This window comes from Mastacembelus armatus, chromosome 20 (assembly GCF_900324485.2).
Source record: "Mastacembelus armatus chromosome 20, fMasArm1.2, whole genome shotgun sequence".
Taxonomy (NCBI): Eukaryota; Metazoa; Chordata; class Actinopteri; order Synbranchiformes; family Mastacembelidae; genus Mastacembelus; species Mastacembelus armatus.
Genome location: NC_046652.1, coordinates 8,143,620 through 8,164,333, shown reverse-complemented (window position 1 = coordinate 8,164,333; position 20,714 = coordinate 8,143,620). Strand labels below are relative to the sequence as shown.

The window sequence follows — 20,714 nt, the reverse complement described above, 5'->3', positions numbered from 1 at the left end:
TCATACAAATGGACTCTAAGACACTACACTGCACATATGTGTTACAGGCAGATCATTTGGTCAGAGACATGGTTCATAATTAAAGCCATGAGAGGCCATTCCACTGTCAAAGCAGCATCCCTCCTCTGAAAGAGATCCAGCCCTGAGGCAAGTCACACTGCCTGGAGCACCACACGCTGCTAAAACTATATTTTCAAAAGGGGATGCATTATAAAAAACTGGCAGGGTGTATCTTGGAGAAAACTATATAGACTCTTGTTTAGTATTCAAGTCATGGACGTTGATTTAATTTGAGTGGTTCTATCAGGGTGTTTTCATTTGTTTCAGTGATGGACATTTTGTAGCCTGCAGAAGCAGACTGATTTATTTCCACAGGAAAACCTTCATGTAGCCCACATATACATTATTAAGAGCTAAATCACAGTGTGAAGGGTCAGATATCAGGCAGCAATCCCAGTGTTCTTTTTTAGGAAACAGGTTGGTATCTGTGTACCATAAAATATTCAATAGTACAGGGGAGGAGAAAACATAAACAGATTCGCTTACAGGAACACATGAAGTAGGTCAGTAAATATTTCATGACAGAACAGTTTGTATGACATTTGTGAGTTTGGCCTTTGTCTAACAGATATAACTCACAAAGCACAGGTTTTCATACCGGTTCTGTGCTACTGAATGATACCACTGTGAAAACCGACCACCCATGTGTTACCTGCAACAGTAAAAGTAATTCAGCTTTAAAATAATTCCTTTGCACTAGAGACACTAAGTATCAAGCAAATATCATGTGAAGTATCAGCGCTCTATATGTTACCTATACGCTACAGTTTGTGCCGTCATCGCTTAAAAAAAGTTGCAACCAGCTCTGTAACATCTGAATATTTAGGTGTCACATTTTATTTTCAACAATTCAATTGGCAGGAATATACTTCAAAGTAAAGCCAGCACATTACATTCACACACAATACCATGATATGAGCTACAATATGTAGTGGCACTAATTTATGCACAAATCTGTCCCATTTTACACCTTCTCTGAGGTAATTTTATTTTAATTTGGGTGAACCATATGCAAAATATGAATATTATATTTTGATGTATATTCAGTATTTTTTAAACATAATCTGGTAACATGGTAACATTTACTTTGAACTGTGTCACTGACCTTTGGCTGAATGTGGTCACATGACACCACAGGTGCCACTGACAACAATCTCATTCATTAGTATAATATTTTGTTTTCTTGTCAAATCCAACTGCAGTGATCATGGGGAGGACATTTTGTGGTCACTTGAGTTTTCAGCTGACCTGGATAACAGGAAATACCACATTTTGTCAATGTTTGCTACAGTGTCAGTATTATGCATTAAAAGTCATAGAATTGGTGTTTACTTTGCACATACTGTAAGTGTATTATTAAACATACATGTTACTGTGCACTGTGAAATAAATACAATATTGTACAAAAAGAAACATTTGTTTCCACTAAACATTAATGGACTGTATCAATGTAATGTCTGGTTTATTTTAACTTAATGGTTAAAATTTATGTAACACAACATATTTGACTGGGAAAGTATTGTAAATTAGGTTTTATTTTTATATCACTTAGTACCAAGCAGAAATATTTGAATATTTGTCTTTCTCGTGTACTTGTTTCTCAATGATTTTCTGATATTATGTCACTAATGGACCTATCATAAAGCTGCAAAACAACTCTATTAAGTGTGTCCTGAAGCACCAGTGAGCTTCAGAGCGTATGAAAAGAAAACTGCAAGGCTGGGATCAGGCAAGAGGTGGCAGCAACAGGGACAAAAAGTACAGATGGCTTCTGACAGGCTTCAGTCTATTGCAGGATGTCAAATAGTCCAAGCCTCTTAGGTCGAATGCCTTACACTATGAGAATACAGCTGTACACTGCCCCTTAGAGGCCACAATCTACACCTGCATGATCTTGGGATAAGTGAAACTCAAATAGCAGAACAAAATTTTATTTACAAATCATTTTCTATTGTACTATCACATGAGCCATAGAAAAGCATCAATTACACCAAAGAAATTACATTTTTTTAAAAAACTTACAATTCACTTACAAGGCCCCCAGGGGTCAAAGGATTACACATCAAGGTAAAATGCATATAAGCTAGATTTTAAAAAAAAATTCCCAACCATAAGTCACACCAGAGTATTAGTCACTTTTAGCAAAAACAGCCTTGTTGAACAGAAAAAGAACATAAGCCGCTTCGGTGTATAAGTCGCATTTCTAATTATACAAATTAGTCTGTGAAGAACACAGGCTAAACATAATAACAAGCAGTGCATTAATAAATTTATTCATCCGTATTAAGTAACGTCAACTGCACAAACATCAAAGATGTTTTTTTTTCTGTTCAACAAGGCAGTTTTTGTTAAAAGTGACTAACACTCCGGTGCAACTTATAGTCTGGAAAATAAGGTATGTGGTTGTTTATTCAGCTGCCACCCACATAACAAATTCACCCTACACTTTCTGCTAATATCCTGGTGAAGAACAGAAGTGCAGGCTGAGCCGTGACATTCTGGATGCTGTAGGCATGACCTGTGTGAACATAAGAGTAACATAAAAAAACGTTATATATAATGTATATTATAACATTGTTCTTGTTCAAAGGCATACACCAAAAATTATACAAACACGGAACACGGTTAATTATGAGTACAGCTGGCAGTTTTTGCATTCCCTAACATCAGCAAGATGAAACATTTCTTCAACTAAAAAATGTTTTATTCTGCATTAATACATGTGATATTTCCTTACCACACTTCACCACAAAGGCTTGTCCTGCATTGAAATGGAACTTCTTGCTGTTGATGATTACGTTCACAGAGCTTGTTAATATGTTAAAAACCTTTCAAAACACAAGAATGAAAGAAATTAATGTAAGGAATTAAAAAAAATGTATATAAAAAGTGAACAAAGTAAATTGTATGAGAGGACACATTGTATGAGGGGGACTAACAGAACAAAACCACAGCTAAGAGAAAGGACAGAATAAATAGTTTACTCACTGTTAAGGCACTGTGATCCACCCAGAGAGGCTTCTTTGTGTAGGAGCTCAGAAACATCTTTCCATTACACAGAGAGCCACAGTTCATGTCCATAAGGAAGCCGATAGCTCTTTCTTGATAGATGTACCAGTCAAACTGGTTTGGGGTGATCTCTGCACCATCTGTTTTATAAACAATAAAACATATTCTGACTGTTCAATATTTACTTACGGTATGTTCCATAACAATCATTTGATTCCAATTGAAAGTTTGGAAATACCCCATGTTTACACCTGATCATTCAAATACAGTAGTAGTAGTAGTAGTAGTACAGTTAGTACTTTTTTGTGTGACTATAAATAATGAATGATTTATTGAAAACAGTAGATTTAGTTGATTCTGACATCGTATTTTCTTACTGTGGACAAGGAAAGAGCAAAAATTTTTGAACCACACTGTCAGACCAGCTTCATCTTTTGGGTGTAAGATCAGTGGTTTGAGAGGAGGAGCACACAGATCTGATGCACAGAGCACAGCGTGGGTCCTGGAAGTAGGCAGGCCTGGAAAAAGGTAAATGTGAGAGTAGAAGTTAATTATTTAAAAAAGCAATGGTTTGGTGGATCAATCAGAAACTTTTGCTGAAACCGTTTACACACACACACAAATCCAGAGTGAAATATTTGCCATTCATATTCAAGATGATAGTCCAGTAAAGTATACAGTGTCAAAATGCCAGCTTCTAATATCTACTGAGTATAATCCATCTGCTTTAAGCGACTTTTTAAATTAAAGTGAAAGTCCAATCTTTAGGTCTGCAATTAACAGTGCATAATCACTTGCATTTGTTCAATAAAACTGCATTACAAATACAGGGGGGGGGGGGGGGGGGTTGTATTTGTTACTAACAGAGGAGATTTAAGAAATTTTATAGAAAGACTGTGTTTGAGCATGGAAAATTAGTCACATCAGAATAAAGTAAATATCTACTTTCATGAAGACTGTTTTTTTTTTTTTTTTTTAAATAACCTACCAAAGTCATCATACTCCTCATACTCTTCCAACTGAATCATAGACGATGGTCCACTTACAAGGTCTTTTAACCTGCCAGAAAATGCAAAAACATAACATATACAGACTAAAAAAAAGAAATACTTTTAGAATAGGGCTGCAACAAACAACTACTTTAATAATTAATTTTTAAAAATTAATAAATTAATAAAAATTAATATTTTTTTCAAATCAATTAAGTGTCACAGGCCTAGTTTAGAGTAACATTTTTGCTTACGTGATTTCCAGATGACCAAAGCTGTCCTTTGGCGTCTCGTTGTTTTGAAGGCTATCTCGTTTTTGAGCAGATGCTGCCTTGTCAGAGCATGCAGTGATATTACACCTGCTATTCTGAGGTGTGACTTTGTTACCGACCACTGAATCAGCCTGTGTGGCTGAAGTGAAAATGTCTTTAAATGTGGCCAGAGAACTTTTGACTGTCCTTGTGGTCAACAGTTGGCTTGTTTTCAGAGGAGGGACAGGAGCTCCCCCCAGTGGTTTTGAGGAAAGTGAGATGTTGCCATTTTTGGGAGATCCAAGTACAGATTTGCTTCTTTTGGACTTTTTTCTTTTTTCCTTACAAGGTTTGGGCTCATGAAGCTGATGGGGTTGCAAGGACATGCACTCCATGTCCGCAGACGTGTTTCCAACTTCCCACCAGTTACCAGGGGGTTTCCTCCTCCGTTTCTCTGATTGTGCTTCTCTGAGCTGCTCCCCATGTCCTCTTGAATAGGCAGGCATTTGTGTGTTTGACATTTTTTTATTAGAGATATTAAGGAGGTTTTTCCAAAATAAGTGATCTGCTGTAAAATATCACAAATGAAACACCTTAGTAAATTACTAAACTTATTTGCAGGATTTTATGTTTAAAGAAAAAAAAAATTTAAACATGTTTTAGTGGCCATTTTTCACAAAAAAGCCATTACAAAAACATATAAATTCATTTTTTCTTCTCTCCTCTGTGACCTTTACTTTGGTAACCACAAGCATCATAGTAAAATACTGCTCACATCAAGTTGTATTAGCTTTAAAACCGTCATACATAATGTTGTATCATTGTTGAGTAGGACCTTTCTTTGTAAGAGTACTTTCATTGTGTAAATACTAATAAGAGCACTTGTTTTTATTTTGACATTACCTGCATTACTGCAACTGCTTGACTGCACAAGATCCAGGTCCTGATCTGCGAGTTTCTGATCCTGATCTTCAGTACATGCTGTGTCAGCCTTGTTAAATGCTTCTTCTGCTTCCATCTTGCCTGCTGTGTCCCCTTCTGTAATTCTGTTTTTTTTTGGTTTGGTTCTCCTTTTTGTATATGTACGTGTCTTCTGACCAGATGGTGTATGTGGTTTCTGATTTTTGCTATTTAAAACTTTGTCCTTTATAGTTTTACCATTTCCACATGCTGTTGCACTGGGTTCTTTTTTGTGCCATTTTGGCGTTTTGAATATAGACTTGTTTTCTGCGACCCGTTTTTCCTCTATGGTCTGTTGGTTGGTTAACCACCATCGCCCAGGCGGTTCTCTTTTCCTTTTCCCAAGAATCTGACCATCTTCAGGCAAAATCCCTTCAGATACAACAGCTATGTTGTTCTGTTTTCCATCCGGCAAATCCACAGTTTGTGCTTCAGAATGCATGATTTCTTGGTCTGTGGGGAAACAACATAATTATTCAATGAGATGTTTTGTCGTTAAGTATAGAAGATATCGAAGGCAAGGAATTTCAGACATTGCTAACAATGTATTTTCATAAATATTTATAAATATTTATTGCTTCTTAGCATCAAACACAATGACCAGGTACTTGGGAATTTAAAAAATTAATGAAGTACTGGGAAACATCATCTCATGTCTCATCATATATATATTTCAGTATTTTGATATTCTGATGATTAGGGTACACTTGTTGAAAAAAATGACTGGAGTTAATTCAAATAAAAAATATTCACAATAAACTTTGCATTGTTTTTCTTTTCCCACTTTAAAAAAGTTTATCTGTGCACAAATACAGATTTTTTCTGTAGGCTTTGAAAGTCTTCTATACATTTATAAACATTTATACAATACCTCCAGTAATAACTAGCAGAGGGATTCAGTGTCAACACAGGTAGAGATTTTAAAGAAAGAAGGACCATACCTAAAAGGAAATCCAGGTCTGTATTCTTCTTATTCATGTGCGCCTCATCTTGTTCTTTCACATGCATATCATCACCTGTGTCGTCAGATCCCTGTATCACTTTTCTGGCCCCCTTTAATGACTTGGACCTGCTTGTCTTGGCATGTTCTTTTCGATCTCTTGAATAGTTTGAACTAATTGCCTTCAAGGACTTCTGAGCGTTCCTTTCTGAGCCCTTTCTTTCTGCCTCTGCCCGGACACTCCTTTTAGATGACAACTCCTGAAGTCTCTTTTTGTTTGATTTCTCTTGTTCCTCAAAGTCACCTGCAGGAAGGTCCTCAGGAACAGACAACTCATCAATTCCAGGTGCAGTTGTTTCATTACTCATTTTCTTTCTTTGTCTCTTCTCTTTCCCTTCATTTTTTCTCATTTTCTGATTAACAGACTGACTTCCCATTTTGGTGTTGGCCTTTTCAGACTCCTCCTCCTTTTCTGCCCTCTCTAGTGAGCTGCCCTTCATCGCCTTGTCCATTGAACTGTCCTTACTGCTCTTCTCTTTCTTTGGCTCTTTCTGCCTCTGGCTCTTTCTGGTGGAGGTTTTACTTGGGATGGAAAAATAAAACATATCTTCTTCTTCCATAAACAGGAAATCATCCTCAGGTTCCGGAGGCATGGGTACTTTTACTGGTGACAGTATTTTCCTGGTACTAAAAAATAAGAAAAATATTTAATTGTTTATAGTGTTAACAACAATAACACCACAGTGACAAATTATTAAGGTGTACTCTTCTCACCAAGTGGGCTTGGACACCCCAGCATCTCTGAGTTTCAGGAGGAATGCTTGTATATCTTTTCCCACAGAGGTAGCTCTCTCTGCTGACAGCTGTCTGCAAACATTTTCGGACTTCTTCACAGGAGGTTGGAGTTCAGGCTCCTGACTCACTGCTGTAACATGCTGGTCTGTGTTGTCTTGCCTATTAATGACAAGAAAGTGATATATGGTTAACTAACACAAATGACAATTAGTAATTGTAATTGTAGTTGTAGTTGTAGTTATAGTAATAGTCATATTGTACCACTGTAAAATATTCTGCCATTGAATTAAATGCACTGAGAAGGCAAAGAAAAAAAAAATCATTTGCCATCTATGGAAGCACCAGGCTTGCCTGTTACCCTACTTCCTACTTGTGTGCACTCTGTCCTTGTATTCAATGCACAAGCCAAGAGTCTCCCATAAGGCAGTGCGGGAAAAAAAACACTCCTCAGTCGTCAGGCAACAGGAGTTGATATGTTTTGGTGGAGTGGCTTCAGAGAGAAGTCAGAAACAAAGTGTGCAATTTCATTGGTTGTCTACATTTGAAATTGAGCTTCTTCTTGCTGTTTTTTCAAGGATTGCCTACTATACCAATAACAGACAATATCCTACAATAAAATAATTAATACTTGTCAATTTCTTGCTCCTCTGTGACGTACCTGTTGCACTGTATGTGGCTGTTTGGCTGTGCCTCTGCCTTTTCTATTTCATCATCTTCAAAGACGAGAATTGATGGCACAACCAGGGCTCTCTCTTTTTCCTCCTCTTCTAACTGTTCCACAACTTTTTTCTCTTCAATAGGGCTGGAGGTTTTTACTGGCTCATGCACTTTAAATGGGATGTTTAAACCTGCAATGAGGAAGAGAAGTGAACTAAACATCACAAACATTTATTTATAACACAAAAAAGAACTATTTGGAATTGTTCAAACACAGCAGGTACATATTTAGGATGATCAAGTATTTTCTCAGAAAAAAGGGGTTGCATCTCTTACCAGTGTCAAGTTTAGAACTGGGGGAACTTGTTGCATGATGCTTGACATCTCCTTCAGGACCCTGGGGATTTAAAAAAAATTAATAGCATCACATACAAGATACCAAAACTTGTCTAACTGTAAAATAGGCAGAAGTAGAATAGCTGCTGAGCCTATCAACAAGTACATACAAAATGCCAGAACTCTATTTAAGCCGTCATTTTAATCTCCAAACCGGTCAATGTATCACTGTGGGCCATGACAAACTGTACATCAGTCGATCTAACTAATCATTAAATATTGTTGTTGCAGCCCTAGTTCATAATAACAGAACAACATAGGAAGGTTTGCCTTTAAAAAAACAAACAAACAAACAAACAAACATACAAATATTAACTCAAATGTGTTAAAGCACTCAAATCAAAATTAATGTAAAAGCAGCAGCTACACCATGTGGACAGGACAATGATAAAAGAATAGCCAATGAGGGAAAACAGTAATTTGTTAAAATCAAGCATTACAATTTCTCAGTAGGCTACTTTTTATAAAATAATATTGCATGTGTAAGTGTATTATTATTTAACACTATTTTTTCCCCCACTTGTCACTCCTACTGATCTGAATCACCAGCCACTGTTTGAGGATAGACTTGCTTCCACATTCTTTACTTACAGGTCTATCCTGTGTGACTGCTAAAATTTCTTCTCCCTGGATTGTATCAGAGATCTGGAGCACAAGAGGTGAGGACAGTAGTTCCTCATCATGTAAGGAAGAATCTGGGAAAAAAATATTAACCTAATGAAAATACAAAACCTACTAAAAAATAAATACCAAATACAAAATAATTATGTTATCAACTCACCCAAGTCATCAAACATCTTATCAATATCATCCAGTGTGCGTATTGCTGGGCATTGTTCAGATGTTTGTTGTTTAGAACTGCAAACACAATGAATATTAAATATGACAGGTATATCAAAACTCATTGCATCAATACACAATTAAATGCACCAAAGGTTGTACCAAAAGTTGGGTGACCATTTCTAAAGAAGCTCAATATTCAAGTCAGACTGACAAGTGACACCATACTCTAGGCTTAACCTACAGTACATTACACAAAATGGTGTAACATATTTTAAAGCTGCATTTAACTCCTACCAGCAAAGAGTAAAGACATGGCAGCATGATCTAGTCTCATATTTACGTTTATCTGCTTGGTCTACCAGCCTGATGGGCAGTTTCATCAGACTAACTGGTTACAACCAACTAACTCCATATTGACTGCAGAGTAGAAGTAGGGGGGACAAAAATCAAACAAAAATTCAATTTCAATCAACAAAAGAGTCTAGAGGATGTTGTGAATATGTCATAGCTCATCACAGACAAACATTAACAAACAGAGCACTAAAATCTGGTGGGTCAAAAAAATAAAGTCGTTCTGACAAACCTGTGACTGAACGTTTTGGATAACGCCGGTTCTATACAGGGACAATGAGCTGTTTTCATAGTTCTCATTTGCCAGTCTCTCCCTGCCTTTGGTTGCCCTGCATCATTTCTTGACTTTTCCATCTTCAAAAACAAACAAAATGCTACTTTCCTGTTTGCTTCTGCATCTATCCAAATGCTTAAATAATCTGTACTATATGTGAAATCCTTAAAACATTCATGACATGACAGCATATGGATTATTTGTGAGTCATGATAAGGATTTTTGGAATCACTATAAAGAAATGTGCTGAGAGCATGACCTCTCCAGTGAAGCGTACGCACAGCAGGCTGGGAATAAACAACATATGAACGCTGCAACAATTATTGTTATTCCCCGTTTTAAAACATGAACAAACTTACCTCTCTTTGTCTGTCAAGTACCAGAGCCTCCTCCTTGGTCTCTTCTGTGGACCAGAAGCGTCAACAAAGGTTTAATAACGCTGTAATTATTTAGAAACTAGGGAGGGAGTACCAGATAACAACAACCCCTTAACCCCTTACTCAGTTTATCAGTTTATTAAGTAACGTTAATGGTTATAGCGGAAATCTGAGTTTGGTATGTAACGTTAGCCTACTCGATTTCCTGAATGGAAAACGGTAGAAATACCCCAGTTACACAATGCAGCAGAACCTCATCCACACCAAACTAGTCTCTGTGGGTTACAACAACAATGTGGGTCGCATGTAACGTTAGCAACAATGTTATGCTGCTGTATTGGACAGCAGCTAGGTCAACAAGTTGGGGTTTAAGAAGCTAACAATAACGCTGTAGGTTACCCTTTGTCCCGGTGGGGTTAGCCCCCTCTCTGCTTTGGCTAACTCACATTTCAGCACATAGGCAACATACAATAAACACACAAAAGCAAATGTGGACTTACCAAAGTCGGGTACTCTGTCTCCATTGATGTTAGCAGCCTGTGTTGGTCTTTGTCCGGTTACGTTACAGACTGTCCCACAGCCGTATCCAAGCTAAGTGTTAGCCAGCTATTGTTTTCGTTTTTCCAGCTGCTCCGACTCGATTACCCTTTATAATAACCTGTTATCCCAACATTTACTTGGTAGTAAGTATCGACGTGATTAATAGTAGCCTACCTTTATTAACCAACGTTAGTAAATAATGGCGCTGTTTACGGTTTCTGAAAGACCCGCGCATTTCGGTACAAGGCTCCAACTGCTGACGTCACATCACCGGTACCGCCCATGCCTGTGAACCAATAGGAATAGAGACCTGGTTTACGTCACGTCCTTCTTCGAGTTTTTTTTTTTTAAGGCAGTTGGCATCCCTGAAGTTGCAATACTGCCTCCTGCTGGAGTTATTCGACCCATAATACTCAGAACAACCAAGTTGTTTTCTAAATGTAATAATCTGTAATATCTGTCTACTTTCCTCTAAAAATTTGGCAACTTTTCTTTTGCTCTAAATATCTCTAAAACATTTCATCAAAACAAGATGGTCCACTGACACGATTGCACAGTTTTTAGTCTGCTTATAATTACTTGTCCCTTCATGAGTGGCAGTCTGAGGTGTCCAAGCACCTACCAATGCACAAGCAAAGTTATGTCCTCTGTGTCAAGTGCTGTAGCCTTTGTCTTCATCTAGTGTTGGTCGATATAGTCAAAGCTGTCCCTGAGGAGGAGTTCTTCTGCTTACACAAAAAACTGCATGTTTTCACATATTGCTCATATGTCCATGCTAAATGGCTTGATGTTCAAAGGGAAATTTAGGACAATGAACCTAGAGAACCTTTTGAGATTAAGTTCTTCGAGAAATGACAAGGGAGTCGAAATAATAAAACACCTAATTATTGGTACAGACATGAGAGCTGACAACACATACAAAATTACAAACTGATTCTTGCTAGAGAGACAGATGAGAAATGACAAGGCATTCAAAATTACTAACACCTGATTATTGCTAGACAGACACATGAGAAATGACAAGGGAGTCAAAACAACAAACACCTAATTATTGGTAGAGAAACAGTTGAGAAATGACAAGGGAGTAAAAAACACCTAATGATTGGTAAAGACGAGAAATGACAAGGCATTCAAAATCAGGAACAAATGATTATTGGTCTATTGATCTGTTGATCTTTCCCCTGAAAAGAGCTGATATAGGCTCCAGCAGATCCCCCATGATGTATGAGAGATGACAAAGAAGTTCAAAATTATGAACAACCAAATATTGGTGGAGAGATAAATGACAAGGGAGTCAACATAACAAACACCTAATTATTGGTACAGACATGAGAATTGACAATACATTCAAAATAACAAACACCTAATGATTGGTACAGACATCAGAATTGATAATACGTTCAAAATAACAAACACCTAATGATTGGTACAGACATTAGAATTGATAATACATTCAAAATAAACACCTAATTATTGGTACATACATCAGAATTGATAATACGTTCAAAATAACAAACACCTAATTATTGGTACAGACATCATAATTGATAATACATTCAAAATAACAAACACCTAATTATTGGTACAGACATATAGAGGCCTATCAGATCCAAAACAGGCAGGTCAGACGTCCAAGGCTCCACAATCAAAGGCCTGTTAAAGCTACAACAATATCAGACGTCCTAGCACTACAAGAGACAACAGGCCTCTTAGCACCACTGACCTATCAAACTCCCACGTACAACCACCAGAAGGCCTTTTGGAGCCAAAACTAGACAAGTCAGACCTCCTGGTACCATAACAGGCCTCTTAGCACCACCAGCCCAGCCACGTCTAATTAGGTGGAAATGGAAGGGAATAATAGATTAGATAGAAATGAAGAGAGATGACAATTAAGGCATTCAAAATTACAAACACATTACTGGTAGTGACATGGAAAATGAGAAGGGAGTAAGAAAATGATAGATGTTTTTGGTTTTTATAATTCTGATGTACCTAACCTGACTAATGTTAGTGTTTCCTTAATGTTGAAAGAGTGAGTCAGTGAGTGAGTGCCATGTGAAAGTACAAAAACTACTACATACTTAGGTCACTGCTTTAGGTGACTAAAACAGTGACCTAAGCTGGTGGTTCAGACTGACTGGTGGCCATGATATACTAAAGTTAAAGACCGATGGGGGCGGGGGCATGTACCTTGTCACTCTTACCTTATGTAGATCCACACTGATAGTCAAAACGGAGACTATCATAGAGAGAGAAATGTATGGAACCCGGGAGAGAAAGCGGCACAGTGGCCATTATTATTACTATCATTATATTGGGTATATATATTTTTTATATCAGATTTATTATTGATGGAGAGAGTGTGTGCCCAGATGAGAGCCGGCCATATATCCTCATATGAAGGATTAATATCTGGTGTATAAAGACACAATTGACATTTGTAATCATATACAAAGCAGGTAAGATAAAACCCTTAAAATGCGTCAGGAATCAGAGAGCAAAGACAGGAAGTATGGTTGTAATTCCTCTTTCAAACACTAGAGGGAACCAAACACTGAAACTCTGTCGGGTGAGCCAAAACAAAACAGTAGAGAAACGTAGTTCAGTATAAATCTGTTTTATTAGCTACGATCCAAGTTTGGTTGTTAAAACATTTTAGGGTTGATAAAAACAATAGTAAAACGTGTTTTATTTAATTGTTTTACTTTTGGAAAAATTGTACATTTACCAGTCAAAGTCCACCATGAACTTTACATCTTCCTCTGCCTTATTTATCAGCAACAACATAAACATATTATTTATGTTGTTGTTGTTGTTGTTTATGTTTATGTTCTTTTTTAGAGTTGGTGACAGATGGTTTTACAGCTGAAACATTCCCACATTTTGACATTTTTATTCTTATTTATTTTCCCATCACATTTGATGAAAACTGTAATATCTAATTCAGTGTCAATGGACAAGATCTAATTTAATGAATGAATGTAATGTTTTTAAATGTTAATTATCTTTGTGTCCATTGTTGGGAGTGTGAATTTGGTAATATTTAAAAGTTCTCAGCAAAATAATTGAACTTTTTTCACAACAGCAACGAGATGTCAACAAGTGCAGGCCTGTCTTTCACATTGACAGAAACCAAATCACTAAGTTGGCAGAACCTGAATCAGTAACATTGTCAGTCAGTAATTTCAGTGTAATTCTGCCAGGGGCTTCTGACAGAGCCTTGGTTGAATATTGTCACTTGAAAAACTTTTGACCTTTGTTTCTTCTAGGAGTGGAAACAAACGTCCTTTGTTCCTTAGAGCAACATGTTTACAACATGGGGCCACAACATGAAACAAATAAGCACAGTTACATGTGCTGTGATATTATTATTTCCTTGTTTTACTTGTCAGTAAAACCAGTTTTTCCTCTCCACAGCTTGTGCTTGCTCATTAGGGAGTTGTTGGATTTCTGTGCAAGTAGATGATTTCATTGTGATTTGACACTATACAAATAAAACTGAACTGAATTGAAATAAAAAATATTGTAAAAACATCATGGAAGAGGAGCTTAAAGTAAATTAGTCCCAGTCAAAAACACTTGAAAAAAGTGACTCTAGGAGTTTTCAAAGTAACATCAGAGAACTATTGGAGCTACATTTCTCAAATATCTTGGTCAAATACCTGCAAAGTTGTATGATTTATTAGTAGGAACACAAATAATGCAGCATGTGATTGACAAAAAGGAACAATAGTCACAAGATGAAAGTGGCTGTCTAGGCTGTGACTAACAGGTCTCAACATTAACACTAACATGCAACCTAATGTGGCCATATGCAGTGTGATTTCAAGTGCGTGATTAGCAACAGTCAACAGTTTCAACATTTTAAATATAGGGTGTGGTTTGTAGTCTTATTGTTGTGAAGTGGTTAGCACTGTTGCCTCGCAGCAAGAAGGTTCTGGTTTCAAATCCCATTTTTGTGTGGAGTTTGCATGTTCTCTGCATATATGTGTGAGTTTTCTTCAAGCACTTTCCATAGAAATCGATCATTGTCCCATAGTCCAAACAAATGCAAGCTGGGGTTAGTTTAATTTTAGTGGAGAATGAATTGCCTGTAGGTGTGAATGTGAGGTTGAGGTTTTGTGTCTATGTGTCAGGTATGTGATAAACTGGTGATATGTCCAGAGTGGATCCCACCTCTCACCAAGTGTCAGCTGGGATTGGCTCCAGCTTCCCTGTCACCCTGGATATGCCAGGATAAGTGGTATTAGTAGATGGATGGATGGATGGATGGATGGATGGATGGATGGATGGATGGATGGATGGATGGATGGATGGATGTGACGTCAGGGAAATTAAAAGATTGCTGAAATGACATGCATCACACAGACAGCTTAGTCAGAATTTTCCTGTAAAAATGTAAGAGTGCTGCACTTTATCACCATTTTAACATTGGCAACTTATTAAAATTATAAAAAGACTTTAAACTGTCTGTATGATAAATTTGTTATGATTATATTTAATTTATATACATAATGAGACTTGTATCCTTTGTTTTTATTTTGCCACTAGATGCATCGTAACGTCAGTGGTGTGGTACTATTTTCTCTGAGAACTGACATGTTTTACAAAGATGACAGAGTTCAAAATCATGATCTTATTTCATATTCATACCACAGAAATATACAAGTGCCCCTTTACATACAAACAGGGGTGGTTCTAGACCCTTTTTAGAGGAGCTTTAGCCCCCCATCTGTCATTTCAGCCCCCCTAAAATGATCAAAATTTATTGAAAGTATAATTTCTACTTTTTAAAATGCTTCAATAATGACTGACTGTATTCATATTGTAACTACAGAATGTAATGCATTATGTTGGTTCTTCATTCTCCATTTATATTTGTACTATCGACATTCTGCGATACACAGCCACAACACCCGGTAGTGTTATCAGCAACAATAGTGAGGGCTAAGCCCCCCTAAGGATGAAATCCTAGAACCGCCCCTGCATACAAATCAGTCAACTTCATGGTTCACCTTCAGTATGCTAATTTACATAGTGGGCTTTTGTTCAAACAAAATGGAGGGATTTGTGTAGCGTATGCAGCGTATTCATGTCATGTCATGAAGGGCGTGTGTGCTTCACAGTTTGTCAGAGCAAAAATTACATTCAATGGTACAGTGTAAAAAAAAAAACAAACTCATTTTTTAAGTTGTTGATCAATATAAGAAGAAGAAAACTACATCTATCTCACCTGACATATACAGTGACTTCACAAAATATTCAGGCCCCTTCACTTCCATCTGAGTAGCTCTGCAGCAATCAGGACTTTATGATAGAGAAGCTCAACAGAACCACTTTGACTGAAAGTCATATGAATGACTTTTACATGAATTAAAAGGTGCTATTTATTGCTGTGTGTTGTCCTCTTAATGTTCTGTCTTTTGTCTTGTTCAAAAACATTTTCTGCAACAAGAAAATTGAGTGAAACACTTATTGACAGAAGGTCACAGGTCAAAGGTTCAGTTTTGCAGTGTTTCCCATTGTGCTGCAGGATTTACAAAACTCGCACTTTGACTTGTCTTTGTGGGAAAAGTGCAGGTGACATCAGTTTTGTGATTAGATCAATTAAACGTTCAGGGTGTAAAATGTGAAGGATTTAGTGGGATCTACTGAGCACACCTCATACCCCACCCGTCTCTATACAGGTGGGGTGGAGGGTACAGTGATTATCACCTTTAAAACAAAACATGGTTCTAGAGTCACTGTTTGGTTGCCAAAATCAAAAAAGTTCATTTTATTTCTCATTAATGTACACTCAGCACCCCATCTTGACAGAAAAAAACAGAAATGTAGAAATTTTTGCAAATGTATTAAAAAAGAAAAACTGAAATATCACATGGTCATAAGTATTCAGACCCTTTGCAGTGACACTCATATTTAACTCACATGCTGTCCATTTCTTCTGATCCTCCTTGAGATGGTTCTGCTCCTTCATTGGAGTCCAGCTGTATTTAATTAAACTGATTGGACTTGATTAGGAAAGGCACACACCTGTCTATATAAGACCTTACAGCTCACAGTGCATGCCAGAGCAAATGAGAATCATGAGGTCGAAGGAACTTCCCAAGGAGCTCAGAGACAGAATTGTGGCAAGGCACAGATCTGGCCAAGGTTACAAAAGAATTTCTGCAGCACTCAAGGTTCCTAAGAGCACAGTGGCCTCCATAATCCTCAAATGGAAAAAGTTTGGGACGACCAGAACTCTTCCTAGACCTGGACGTCCTGCCAAACTGAGCAATCGTGGGAGAAGAGCCTTGGTGAGAGAGGTAAAGAAGAACCCAAAGATCACTGTGGCTGAGCTCCAGAGATGCAGTAGGGAGATGGGAGAAAGTTCCACAAGGTCAACTATCACTGCAGCCCTCCACCAGTCGGGGCTTTATGGCAGAGTGGCCCGACGGAAGCCTCTCCTCAGTGCAAGACACATGAAAGCCTGCATAGAGTTTGCCAAAAAACACATGAAGGACTCCCAGACTATGAGAAATAAGATTCTCTGGTCTGATGAGACCAAGATTGAACTTTTTGGCGTTAATTCTAAGCGGTGTGTGTGGAGAAAACCAGGCACTGCTCATCACCTGCCCAATACAATCCCTACAGTGAAACATGGTGGTGGGAGCATCATGTTGTGGGGTGTTTTTCAGCTGCAGGGACAGGATGACTGGTTGCAATTGAAGGAAAGATGAATGTGGCCAAGTACAGAGATATCCTGGAAGAAAACCTCTTCCAGAGTGCTCAGGACCTCAGACTGGGCCGAAGGTTCACCTTTCAACAGGACAATGACCCTAAGCACACAGCTAAAATAACAAAGGAGTGGCTTCAGAACAACTCTGTGACTGTTCTTGACTGGCCCAGCCAGAGCCCTGACCTAAACCCAATTGAGCATCTCTGGAGAGACCTGAAAATGGCTGTCCACCAACGTTCACCATCCAACCTGACAGAACTGGAGAGGATCTGCAAGGAAGAATGGCAGAGGATCCCCAAATCCAGGTGTGAAAAAGTTGTTGCATCATTCCCAAGAAGACTCATGGCTGTACTAGCTCAAAAGGGTGCTTCTACTCAATACTGAGCACAGGGTCTGAATACTTATGACCATGTGATATTTCAGTTTTTCTTTTTTAATAAACTTGCAAAAATTTCTACATTTGTTTTTTTTTTTTCTGTCAAGATGGGGAGCTGAGTGTACATTAATGAGAAATAAAATGAACTTTTTTGATTTTGGCAAATGGCTGCAATGACACAAAGAGTGAAAAATTTAAAGGGGTCTGAATACTTTTCTGTACCCACTGTAAATCCATGGCTGGGTAGATTTTTACATAAACAGACTAAAACTGCCTCATAGGGAACTTTGTCATCTTAAGATCCACAAATCTATCCTCAGTATGAGGTATGCAACAGCTGCCACCTCTTGCTGACACAGTATTGAGTAATCAATAGAACAGTTTTAATTACATCTGTGAAAAAGTGTTGTTCAACCCATTTCTTCATGCTGAAGATGAAGACACACCCTGCCCATTAATATAGATGTGAAAAGCATTTTCTAACTCATAACCTAATTTTAGGATTTTAAATGTGTAACATAGCACCACAATGCTACACACAATGGTCTAAAATGCTATGTGACTGTGTGAAATACCACATTACTTTGGAAGGAGGCTTGATAATATTAAGATCCATAAATCTCCTGAGCATGGAGCAATGACAACATCTGACTCGCAGTAATGGAGAGATATGTCTTCACTGCTTCTGTGAAATAATGTGTCATTGTTCAGCCTTTCTTCATGACAACGCCTACCAGCTGAAAACAAACGCCCCTGGCCTGCAGCTATTTCACACATCACAAACAGAAATAAAATCAACCCATAACAAGCAGAATGCAACAAATCAGATTGATTTATTTATTTGCCTTGTACAAAATAGTTCTACTTTGACATACTCCTGTTATCACATTGATCATGATCTACAGGGCAGTAGAGTATGTTGTTATATTGTCTTATATAAACAATAACAGGACAGTATGATGTCGACTAATTAAAATGCGACTGTAAGCTGTAGGCACTGATGGGACATGCTGTGTGTTTTTCTGGTCCTATTAGAAGTACTCAATAGGGTCATGGAAGCTCTTGCTGTGCTGCATACTAGTTAATTCAAGGGTTTCTCCATAACATGGTAGTTTTTTGTAAACACGGAGGTGGACGAATTCCTCTTCTCCCACATCGACCTGCAAGTAATCAAAATAATGTTAAATAATAAATACACACGCTTCAAATGAATACAGTTAATAAACATAAATGACACATACATCCATCAGATTTTCCAGATCATTTATGTTCATTACATCAGTGTGCTATTATTGACTTCTACTGTAGTAGTGCAAACAGTGATCTAGTACCCCTAATACTTACATTACAGTAATACATGGAAACCCGTGTGCGAAGACTACAGGATGGAAAACTAAAGCAGCAGCTGAAAGTTGCTATAAACCATATATAAACCATTATTATTATAGCATATTTAAATCTCCGCGGATCCTGTTGCTACAGAATAAAAACATTAGGGTATGTAAATGTAAATGGTAAGTTACTATGTAGCCCAGTGTAAATAAGTTACCTTAATGAAGTAGTTGGTGCCGGCCACAGGCTGCGTCTTGTAGCTCTTGGCTCTGAAAACTGCGTAGTTTTTTCCAGATTTTTTCTCTGCCAGGTGTTTTACCTGAAGAGCAAAATGAAAACACAGGCCTTGTTAACAGAGTAGCTGAGGAGGGAAAGTCGCTGTGTGCTAATTTGTCTTTTTTTCTCCTTACGCTGTCGCAGATCTTCTGGACGCTGTCATCAGCAGCGATTTCATCGGAAGTTCCTCCACACATCCTTGACATTGTGACAGGATTTATTAGTGAAAGTTGACGATGAGCTGAACCGAAATGACGGAACTGGAACTGATCGTGCTGCTGCTCCGAGGCTTTACGATATTAGTCAGACGGTCACATGACGCTTTGTTTTGGACCGTACCACCAAAGGATGCGGAGGGGGGTGTTCTTGTTTGTAAACGAACTACCGAACCGACTTAATCAAACTTTAAGTACCTGCGTTTTAAATAACACTATAAATAAATACAGCAATTCCAATGTAAACTGCCCATTGTATCAGAAAAGGTGTTTAAATATATATTTCAATATGTCTCTTTGGTCTCCCTCTTTGCCGACATAGTGCTTGAGCCCAGGACAGGTCTGCTGGGATTAAAGAAGTGACTGGTTTGAGTGGAGGTGTGGTTGGACCGGAAGCATCTGCACCCTGTGATTTTCGATAAGGCATTTTGATACATCGTTTCACTGCACCAAACATTATGGGACCGCGCTATTATACGAGCCTAGTACATGTACTTCTCACTACTTACAGAGTACTTCTCATTTAATCACAGTATTTAAAATGGAGTTGTCTGTGTAAAAGTGATCATAAAAGCATTATTATGAACTTTTGGTTGATTTTTAACTTCTCATATGTGGTAAAAAATACACAGAGGCCTGAATATAACTATAGTATATATTTTTGCAGTCCGTGCATACAGAAAAAAACATTTTTCTGCTTTGGGATTTGGTGAAACACACCCCAGATCCACTACTTTGGTTTTTGTTTGTTCCTATTTAACAGGATGGTTTTAGTCTGTGGTCAAATGTGTTTGTGTGCAATTTCTGTGCCGTCAGTCACATGGTTGGATAAGCCTGCTGGAAAATGTGTGTTCAATTAATTTTTTTTTTTGCAATGGAAATGTTGAGCACACTTCCTGAGTTTGAAGATCCGAGTCATAATTTCCAAAGAGGCGTTATGTTTGAAAAGAGGTTTCTTTCATAAGTGGTTCTGCTTTGAACAAGTCCAGTCCAAAGTGTATGCCAGACAGTGTGAATAACCTTCACTGCAGCAGAATAATCCAGTGTCAGCTCTTTCCAGACCACGGGAAATAAAAATAAAAGTCCTATCTTATATAAACAATTCAAGTTTCTTCTATTTTGGGACCTTAGTAATAAACTGCAACATGCACAGCATGTTGCTGTGCATGTTGGACAATAAACTGCAACATGCACAGACATCATGGTGTACAGGAAAAGTTATCACAGTCTAAACACATAGGCTCTTTGTGATGCCAATCTCTGCCTCAGTGATTGATTTGCCCGATCGATTCATGACTGAAAAAATCTCTAAACTTTATCTCTTCAACATCTCTTTGAATGTCTTTGTCCCTGACGTCAAAGGTGGAATTAGCACTATTGATGGTGGTTTTATTTACATCCCCAAATCA

General features: G+C 37.8%; 2 protein-coding genes across 4 annotated transcripts; both read right to left on the bottom strand.

Moving 5' to 3' along the window:
• Positions 1 to 1,426: 1,426 nt before the first annotated feature.
• LOC113121998 (uncharacterized) lies at positions 1,427 to 10,644 on the bottom strand. Of its 3 annotated transcripts, none has more exons than XM_026292893.1 (15): positions 10,343 to 10,644; positions 9,825 to 9,868; positions 8,839 to 8,915; positions 8,649 to 8,752; positions 7,998 to 8,058; positions 7,663 to 7,852; positions 6,984 to 7,163; positions 6,211 to 6,896; positions 5,213 to 5,722; positions 4,313 to 4,874; positions 4,058 to 4,128; positions 3,447 to 3,587; positions 3,049 to 3,209; positions 2,798 to 2,888; positions 1,427 to 2,578 (listed from the first exon to the last, which is right to left on the bottom strand). In XM_026292893.1, exons 1-15 carry the CDS (start codon positions 10,364 to 10,366, stop codon positions 2,496 to 2,498), a joined length of 2,985 nt encoding a protein of 994 aa, XP_026148678.1. In that variant the 5' UTR covers positions 10,367 to 10,644; the 3' UTR covers positions 1,427 to 2,495. The 3 variants fall into 3 exon arrangements, with proteins under 3 accessions (XP_026148678.1, XP_026148677.1, XP_026148680.1); XM_026292892.1 differs by having other exon boundaries at positions 1,428 to 2,578; positions 4,313 to 4,877; XM_026292895.1 differs by lacking the exon at positions 10,343 to 10,644 and having other exon boundaries at positions 1,428 to 2,578; positions 4,313 to 4,877; positions 8,649 to 8,702; positions 9,825 to 9,859.
• Positions 10,645 to 18,326: 7,682 nt separating this feature from the next.
• Positions 18,327 to 19,384, bottom strand: LOC113121640 (cystatin-B). The gene is made up of 3 exons (XM_026292315.1): positions 19,225 to 19,384; positions 19,032 to 19,133; positions 18,327 to 18,642 (listed from the first exon to the last, which is right to left on the bottom strand). The coding sequence occupies exons 1-3, from the start codon at positions 19,294 to 19,296 to the stop codon at positions 18,514 to 18,516; spliced, it is 303 nt and encodes a 100-aa protein (XP_026148100.1). The 5' UTR covers positions 19,297 to 19,384; the 3' UTR covers positions 18,327 to 18,513.
• Between the last annotated feature and the right edge of the window lie 1,330 nt (positions 19,385 to 20,714).

Bases quoted from the DNA above. Each gene is read 5' to 3' on its own strand.
- LOC113121640 (XM_026292315.1), bottom strand. From the start codon at position 19,296: ATGTCAAGGATGTGTGGAGGAACTTCCGATGAAATCGCTGCTGATGAC. The intron at 19,134-19,224 runs GTAAGGAGAAAA...TTTGCTCTTCAG, and splicing joins TCCAGAAGATCTGCGACAGC to GTAAAACACCTGGCAGAGAA. The intron at 18,643-19,031 runs GTAACTTATTTA...GATTACTTGCAG, and splicing joins GCACCAACTACTTCATTAAG to GTCGATGTGGGAGAAGAGGA.
- LOC113121998 (XM_026292892.1), bottom strand. From the start codon at position 10,366: ATGGAGACAGAGTACCCGACTTTG. The intron at 9,869-10,342 runs GTAAGTCCACAT...TCTGGTCCACAG, and splicing joins AGACAGAGTACCCGACTTTG to AAGAGACCAAGGAGGAGGCT. The intron at 3,210-3,446 runs GTAAGAAAATAC...TTTATAAAACAG, and splicing joins TTGCTCTTTCCTTGTCCACA to ATGGTGCAGAGATCACCCCA.